This window comes from Dendrobates tinctorius, unplaced genomic scaffold (genome assembly GCF_039654945.1).
Source record: "Dendrobates tinctorius isolate UK_male_01 unplaced genomic scaffold, ASM3965494v1 ptg000019l, whole genome shotgun sequence".
NCBI lineage: Eukaryota > Metazoa > Chordata > Amphibia > Anura > Dendrobatidae > Dendrobates > Dendrobates tinctorius.
The window spans coordinates 62,442,501-62,451,453 of NW_027361687.1; the positions used below are offsets into that span (position 1 = coordinate 62,442,501).

An 8,953-nucleotide genomic window follows, 5' to 3' on the forward strand; every position below is an offset into this window, starting at 1 on the left:
TCTTCTTAAAAGTGGTTTCCAGTATTAAAAAAAAAAAAGAAATAATAATGGCTGCTTTCTTCCAATAACAGCATCACCGCTATCCACAGGGTTTGCCCTTCAACTCTTTTCACTCCACTAGGCTTGAGCTGCGGTATCACATACAAATTGTAGACAATGGTGGCGCTGTTCTTATGATAACGTAACTGCTTTTTTTTTTTTTTAATTAAATATCCTGAAGAACGCCTTTAATACCATAAGAATGGGGGTACATAAGTGTCTTATAGGCATTGATTAGTGATGCCATCAGTGCAAGGCTGGCATTGGGTAGGGGAGGAGGCAAACCAGGCAATTGCCCTGGGCCCCCCAGCCTTTGTAAGATAAGCGGCCACTGTGGGGTCCGTGAGTCAGACTGTGCATTATACAGTATGGATGTATGGGGAAGGCGTCTATGGGCTGTGCATTATGCTGTATGGGGAGGGCGACTATGGGCTGTGCATTATGCTGTATGGGGAGGGCAACTATGGGCTGTGCATTACGCTGTATGGGGAGGGCAACTATGGGCTGTGCATTACGCTGTATGGGGAGGGCGACTATGGGCTGTGCATTATGCTGTATGGGGAGGGCGACTATGGGCTGTGCATTATGCTGTATGGGGAGGCCGACTATGGGCTGTGCATTACGCTGTATGGGGAGGCCGACTATGGGCTGTGCATTACGCTGTATGGGGAGGGCGACTATGGGCTGTCCATTACGCTGTATGGGGAGGGCGACTATGGGCTGTGCATTACGCTGTATGGGGAGGGCGACTATGGGCTGTCCATTATGCTGTTTGGGGAGGGCGACTATGGGCTGTGCATTATGCTGTATGGAGGAGGACCATGGGGAGGGCACTATACTCTATGCGAGAGATTATACAACGTGATGGTTTGTGTGGGGTCCGTCATACTGTGTGGCACCATTTACTTTTTGTAGGGCTGTGTGGGATCCTATGTGCATCCATGCATGTGTTCTGTGTATGCATGTGTCTGTATGTAAGTGTTATTTATATATATATATATATATATATATATATATATATATATATATATAATCTGTATGCACATGGGTACCTGTACGTATGTGCTCTGTGTATATTCTGCGTGTGTGTGTATACACACGTGGTCAAAATTGTTGGTACCCCTCATTTAATGACAAAAATCCACAATGGTCACAGAACTTGAATCTGACAAAAGTAATAATAAATCAAAAATCTATGAAAAGGAACAAATGAGAGTCAGACATTACTTTTCAACCATGCTTCCACAGAATTTAAAAAAAAAAATAACTCCTGAAATATGCCTGGACAGAAATGATGGTATCCCTGAAAATAATGTGACAAAAGGGACATGTTAAATCAAGGTGTGTCCACTATTTAGCATCACAGGTGTCTACAATCTTGGAATCAGTGAGTGGGCCTGTATAGAGGGCTACAGATAATCACTGTGCTGTTTGGTGACATGGTGTGTATCACAGTCAACATGGACCAGAGGAAGCGAAGGAAAGGGTTGTCTCAGGAGATCAGAAAGAAAATTATAGACAAACATGTTAAAGGTAAAAGTTATAAGACCATCTCAAGCAGTTTGATGTTCCTGTGACTACAGTTGGACATATTATTCAGAAATTTAAGATCCATGGGACTGCAGTCAACCTCCCTGGACATGTGGAAGCAGGAGGAAAATTGATGACAAATCAAAGAGACGGATAATACGAATGGTAACAAAAGAGCCCAGAAAAACTTCTAAGCAGATTAAAGGTGAACCTCAAGCTCAAGGAACATCGGTGTCAGATCACACCATCCGTCGTTGTGTGAGCTAAAGTGGACTTCATGGGAGATGACCAAGGAGGACACCATTGTTGAAAAAAAAAAATCATAAAAGATCCAGACTGGACTTTGCCAAACTACATGTTGACTAGCCACAAAGCTTCTGGGAGAATGTCCTATGGACAGATGAGACAAAAATGGAAATTTTTGGCAAGGCACATCAGCTCTATGTTCACAAATGGAAAAATGAAGCATATCCAGAAAAGAACACTGTCCCTACTGTGAAACATGGAGGAGACTCTGTTCTGGGGCTGCATCTGGCACAGGGTGTCTACAATCTGTGCAGGGTACAATGAAATCTCAAGACTATCAAAAGATTCTGGAGAGAAATGTGCTGCTCAGTGTCAGAAAGCTTGGTCTCAGTCTCAGGTCATGGGTCTTGCTACAGGATAATGACTAATAACACACAGCTAAAAACACCCAAGAATGGCTAAGAGGAAAACATTGAACTATTCTGAAGTGGCCTTCTATGAACCCTGACCTAAATCCTATTGAGCATCTTTGGAAAGGGCTGAAACATGCCGTTTGGAAAAGGCAACCTTCAAACACTAGCCAACTGGAGCAGTTTGCTCTTGAGGAGTGGACAAAATACCTGTTGAGAGGTGCAGAAGTCTCATTGACAGTTACAGGAATCGTTTGATTGTAGTGATTGCCTCAAAAGGTTGTGCAACAAAATATTAATTTAAGGTACCATCATTTCTGTCCAGGCCTATTTCATGAGTTTTATTTGTTTTTAAATTCTGTGGAAGCATGATTGAAAAACAATGTCTGACTTTAATTTGTTCATTTTCATAGATTTTTGATTTATTACTTTTGTCAGATTCAAGTTATATGTCACCATTGTGGGTTTTCTGTCATTAAATGAGGGGCACCAAAAATTTTGACCACGTGTGTGTGTATATATGTGTGTCACATACTGTGTATGTTTAGCATCCTCACTTATAAATACAGGTAGCACAGATAGGAGTCCATGGGTGTAAACATCAGAAATCACCAAAATACCGAGCAAAATGCTCTCCCTTCCTCAGTGATTGGTTTGTTTAAGCTGCAACAAAAGTCCTTGTTCTCGGCAGCACATCGCCCGGTATAACATTACATATATGGGGACAGATTGATCTACTAGATATCATTCTGGGCCCATCTTTCATCCTCAGCCGGTGGAAAGAGGCCGGGAAACAAGTGTTGAACAACTTCAATATTTTCGATCGCACTCATTTAGCGTCCTGAACTCAGCGCATGTAACTACAACCAAAATGCTTCGGTGTGATGTGCAATATGTGAGCATTTGGGGCCCCATTTTATCTCTAACCGGCCCTGCATCAGTGTCTGATCCTTGGACATTCAGACATTTAAAGTGGAATACTACTAGAAAATGGCATCATTGTTTTGTCCTGGGTGGGAGGGCGGGGAGGACTGTTAACAATCCTTAAAATGATTGTACCAAAGGTTTTTGTTTCTCTATTTTCTTTTCTTTTTTTTTTTTTTTTTTTTTTTTTATTCCTTTCCTCTGTAGCTGCTGCTCAGCAGGAAACTGCATCTCTTCCCTGTAGAAGTGCATGGAGTGCAGGGAAAGCTCTGTTAGGATCAGCAGTGGTCTCACAGTTCAGGTCCCCACCATTGTATACCCTATAGTGACTGATGCGACCTCCTTCTGTGTCTTCTTTCTAGATGATGGGAAACATTCCAATCTTTTCGGGTAACCCCCAGCTACAGGAACAGCTCCGGCTCCAGCTGCCAGTCTTCCTACAGCAGGTGAGAGTGCCATAATGCTACCACTGTCTGAGATGGTAAACTGCGCAGTGTGACCGGTGCTCACATTATACCCTTGTTGTGGCCCATAGATGCAGAATCCTGAATCTCTCTCTGTAATGACCAATCCCCGAGCCATGCAGGCCCTCCTCCAGATACAGCAGGGGCTGCAAACTCTCCAGACGGAAGCCCCCAGCCTGATCTCTGGGTAAGATTTTCCTAACTAGTGCCCTGCTGGGTCCTTTCTTAATGATCTCCCCCTGAACCTCACATGTTCTCTCTTCCAGTCTCGGTACTTTTGGGATTCCTCCTACATCCAGCGGAAGTACAGTCCCTGATAATCCCAACCCCCCCACACCGGCCAGTGCCTCTCCAGCAGGGAGCACTAGCAGTGCGCAGCAACAGATGATGCAGCAGATGATCCAGCTTCTAGCAGGAGGAAGCGCCCCGGTATGAGAGCAGCGGGGTGGGGAGAAGTGCGGACAGACCCTTTATAAAATGACCCCTTTAACAGTCTCTACTAGTGGCGGTCACAAAGCCTGTTTTGCACTCCTGTGGGCTATTAAGTGTCATAGCGGCATACTGGTTTGTGAATTAACGCCTTCCTGCCTTTTTTTTTTTCCCACGCCTCATCGTAGTAAGATAGCAGTAACGAGTGTCTACAGTAGTTTTCGGGCTGCCATGACAGTGCCACTAGCATGAAAGGGACTGATTTGCTTCTGGATAGACCACCCCTGCATTTAGGAGGATAATCTGCTTGCATTTGGCACTAGTGCCTTGTAAACCAGAGAAAGAAGTAGTTAAATGGGTTTTTCCATTCTTTAAAGATGGATCTTGTCGGATAGTGCTTGGAGAGACAAGCATTTTTGCAATTTACTCCTTAATAAAATGTGCCACCATTTTTGATATATTAAAACTTTTGTTTACAATTCATTGCCTAGGAGACCGACCACCGCTGCTGTCTAACTTGTAAGCAGTGTACTGAAGCCAGCCATGATTAGTCGGTAACAACGCTCCAGCGATCCTGATCAACTTAAACAGCGCTTACAACCGCAATAGAATACACCTTGTAAGCATTGTGCATGTTTTGTAGTTTAGCAGCAGTGGTCGGTCTCCAAGGAAACAAACTGTAAACAAAGAAAAGGGCTGATATCTGAAAAACTGGTGAAAATTTTAATAAGCATTAAACTGCAAAAATGTTTTTCTACAATACACATTTATGGAGATGGAAGTAACCCTTTTAGGGGTCCTTTAGGAGGGTCTTTGATAAGAAAATCCCATATACTTTGAGCTGACTTGTAATTTCTATTGCAGGGACAGACACCAGAAGTTCGCTTTCAGTCCCAACTGGACCAGTTAAACGCAATGGGTTTTATTAATCGCGAAGCCAACCTACAGGCACTGATAGCAACTGGCGGGGACATCAACGCTGCCATTGAAAGACTGTTGGGCTCTCAGCCCTCTTAATAACGAGTGAAAGCGGAAAAAGCCACAAACGCGCAAACCCTACCAGAACCATCCGGGCCCTTTAGTACTTAGTCCTGACCGCCGAGCATCATGGGAAGAGGCCTCCATGCTATATTGACACTGGACAGATCCGGTCTCCTGCCCATAGGAGTCGCTCTGTGGTGCTGTACACGTCTCATCTCCCCCATCACCGGGGCTCCATTTTCCACACAGGACCGCCACAGCACGCAAAGCTCGCTCATAGCTGACTGCTCATAATTATTTAACTCGCTAATCTCCACGTGACTTTGCTCAGCGAATACCACGACTTCTCCAACAACCTAGGATTTTTTTTTTTTTTTGCCCCTACCCCACTGATATATTTTAAAGTTTAACCCCTCCATCACCCCTAACGATGTGGAGTCTTATTTTCATTAGATTTTAATTTTAACAATAAAACCAAATGTTTTATTTTTCCTGATCTTACGCACAAGACCTCGTGATGGTGGTTGGGCTCAGACCAGACCCCTGATATAAGAGGTAGGAGGGGAGGTTTGGGGCAAAATCAAGGATGGGTAATGGCTATGTGCAATGGTTACCATCACCTGGTTCCCCAAAAATGGGGATCTGATATGCCTCGTTATAGTAGAAGTTGTTGTGCCACTCCGTGCCGGCTGCCGAAGTGTGGAGACCACCATTCCAATGCAGGGGGCCTTTCGGAGTCCAAACGGAGTCTGCAACAAGTTTAATCTTCCATCGCTGCATCCTGTGAGTGGATGAAAACATCCAAACTTACCTCCAGATTTTGAAAATTCCTTATGGTCACAGCTGAGGGTTTGCTACACTTCCAACCAGTCTAGTTAGGCTATGTGCACACAGAGTTTTTTCGCTCTGCGGATTTAGAAGTGAAATCCGCAGATAAATCCGCACGACTAAAGTCCTACGGTTTATCTGCAGATTTGCCCGCGGTTTTGCCCTGCGGTTTTACACCTCATAATGGATGAGATGTGAAACCGGAGCGTTTCTGCACAAAAGAATTGACATGCTGCGGATTGTAAACTGCGGAAAAATCTGCAGTATGTGCACTGCATTTTCCAGTTTACCATTGAAAACAATGGTACTGTACAACGCACCTAAATCTGCTGCGGACCTGCAGAGCCTGAAACGCTGCGGATCCGCAGCAGAATCCGCACAGTGTGCACACACCCTCAAAGGGATTGTCCTGATGGTTTTACACCTTAGCTGTTAAAGGGGTATTCTAACTCCGCTCACTTCCAATTCAGTTGGTGACCCTAACCTACCACATCGGTCTGTTATCGATCATCAGTCCCAGACATAGGTAAAGGAGACGTAGCTGGCTAGGATCATCTTCCTATGTAGAAGTGAGTGGCCCCGGAATACCCCTTTAAATGTTAAGGGTGTTGACGTTTCATTCCAAAAGGGGAACTTTTTCAAGCCACCTTTGGAACGAAATGTCGCCCTGGCACGATGGGACAATAAACCACATACAGTGCTGTGCAAATTAATTGGGACAAAGCTTTTTTTTTTTTTTTTTTTTTTTTTTTTTTTTGAAGTAAAATCGTAAGTTGGTTACCAGTCGTGATTCAAACCAGTTTTAACTGCTTTGAACAGGTGTGAGTGCCTGTTCAAAGCAGTTAAAACTGGTTTGAATCACGACTGGTAACCAACTTACGATTTTACTTAAGAAAAAAAAAAAAAAGCTTTGTCCCAATTAATTTGCACAGCACTGTGTATTTTGGAGCCCTGCCTTCATCTTTTCTGAGACCTGCTTTAAGGTTTGGTTTAGCACTCGTTTATAAGGTCTTGCTGGTGCTGCACCTCTATTTTTCCATTATGTATGGATACATATTAATGTATATATTAGGTTTGTAAAACTATGGTTAGCCCTCTCCTTGAAATGTAATACCGCACCCAGCCAATGGACAGGAGGAGTGTTGTTGTAGAATGTGAGAAACTACTTGCAGCCATCCTCATAGTTGGTGGGATTATGGAGGGAGGAAAACTCAGCTGTCATAGACCTAAAATAATGCGGACGGGGATTTTTGTTCATAGATCGTCAAATTCACTATACAATAAAGTAACGCAGTATAAAGCGCTAACGGGCAGGCAAGCCGAGTACACGTGTTTTTCTTTTTTGTTTTGTTTTTTCCTTTTTTTGTTTTAGGGAGGCTGCATGTCCCCAAAAAATGCAATTAAAACGTGCCCCAAAATGATATCCCCTAAAGGCCTTTGATTTTCAACAAAAGTCAACTTAAAACAACATAAAAATAAATATGTATTGTGTTTTATATACAAAATTCTGAATTTTAGCTATAAAAATATGTGTATTTTCACTATTTCACGCCACTTGGAATTTTTTTGTTTTTCATTGTATTAGATGATAAAATGAACGAGGCTGTGCAAAACTGCAAATCATCCCATAAAACGATCCTCGTACGGCCATATTGACCCCCCCAAAAAAAAGTTGTGACTCTTAAAAGAAAAAAAAGAAAAAAAAAGAGAAATTTGGCTGCAATAGGAAGGGGTTAAAGAGTGTCAGTTTCTTAATCTCGCTATAACCTTCTTTGTATAGATAATCACACCCATGTAAAATAGTAGTCACGAGAAAGAAGTGAGACAAATATGCAGAATTTCTTTTATTAGTTTTTTTTATACAGTACATAGAGCCAATGAAGGAGGCAATTGCATTTCCTGACTGGAAAAATGAAGATTTGAGATTTGTGGCCCTAATGGCGGCTCTTAACACACCCGTCTGCATGGTATGTATGCCATTTTATTGTTTATAGCATTAGTTTGTCAGTAAATCTAGTCAGGTCACTAGGCCTCAGGAGTATTGAGACGGCTGTAGAGTACATGTGGCCTTGTCGTCCATAGCAACCAATCATTCCTCTTTCTAGCGCCAGGTACAAAATGAAAACTAAACTGGCTGGTATGGTCAACATGGCCGCCTCGCCATTTCTAGGGCCCAGTAAATGGAGACAGTGATAAATGAGGCCTTCACTATGAGGCAGCAACTCATTAAAACTGGCGTTGCATTCAAAATGACTGTCGGCTGCCTTAGCATAGCGGCACACACGTCTGGTGTTGGGGGATCCGAGTGTAAAGGGCCTTTCATGTTCGTTACCCAATGTCACACGCTCACGCAAAAGTTTCGCCGTCTGGAGAGTTCACGTTGCGTTTGTCCGCCATCTTGTGTTATCTGGAGATTTTTTTTTCCGGGGCAGTTTGGAGACTAAGATTTGCTGTTTTGTCTCTTATGCTAGAAACAACAAAATCACTAGTCTTCCACACCGACCAAGAAAGACCATGGCTGCGGCTTTCCTGAAAATGTATAGAACAAACGTAGTTATTAAGCATAGACCTCCAGCCGTACAGTACCTGCCCATATGATGGCCCCTGATCCATATACCCTCCAAGTATCATGGAGGACCTGAGTTGACCATTGAAGTTAGGAGATGGGTTCCTTGCCTGTCACCAGATCCTAAGTGGCCAGTGTTTGCCCCTATTTTATTCCTGCTGCTCCCCTGAATATGCCATGTTTTAAGTCTTTGAAATCTTGCCAAATCAGACAAGGTGATTTTCTGGATTTGTTTTCTCGTTTTGACTCTCATAGTTGTGGTCTACCTATGATGTCAGTTACAGGCCTCTCCTTGTTAAGTGGGAGAACTTGCACAATTGGTGGCTGACTAAATACTTTTTCCCCACTGTAACTGCTTGACTGCCGCTCTATTCATTCCTTTCAGCCCTACAGAGAATGAATGGACAAACCCCTCCATTTCTTGCATGAGGCTCCACCTGCCAGTACATGACTCTGAGCTTTTTACTTTCCTTGATACCTTGGTATGGTGGTGGTTTGGGGCTTTAATGCCTTTAAAAAAAAAAATCTTAATCTCT

The 8,953-nt window shown here is 43.3% G+C and overlaps 1 protein-coding gene across 2 annotated transcripts in view; it reads left to right on the plus strand.

Moving 5' to 3' along the window:
• UBQLN4 (ubiquilin 4) overlaps positions 1-5,519 on the plus strand; it is a 24,607-nt gene extending 19,088 nt beyond the window's left edge. For both annotated transcript variants that reach the window (XM_073567126.1, XM_073567124.1), the window contains exons 8-11: positions 3,512-3,595; positions 3,685-3,800; positions 3,880-4,042; positions 4,907-5,519. In XM_073567126.1, coding sequence (XP_073423227.1) covers positions 3,512-3,595; positions 3,685-3,800; positions 3,880-4,042; positions 4,907-5,059 — 516 coding nt within the window. In that variant the 3' untranslated portion in view covers positions 5,060-5,519. The remainder of the gene's footprint in view (positions 1-3,511; positions 3,596-3,684; positions 3,801-3,879; positions 4,043-4,906) is intronic.
• The last annotated feature ends 3,434 nt before the right edge of the window (positions 5,520-8,953 follow it).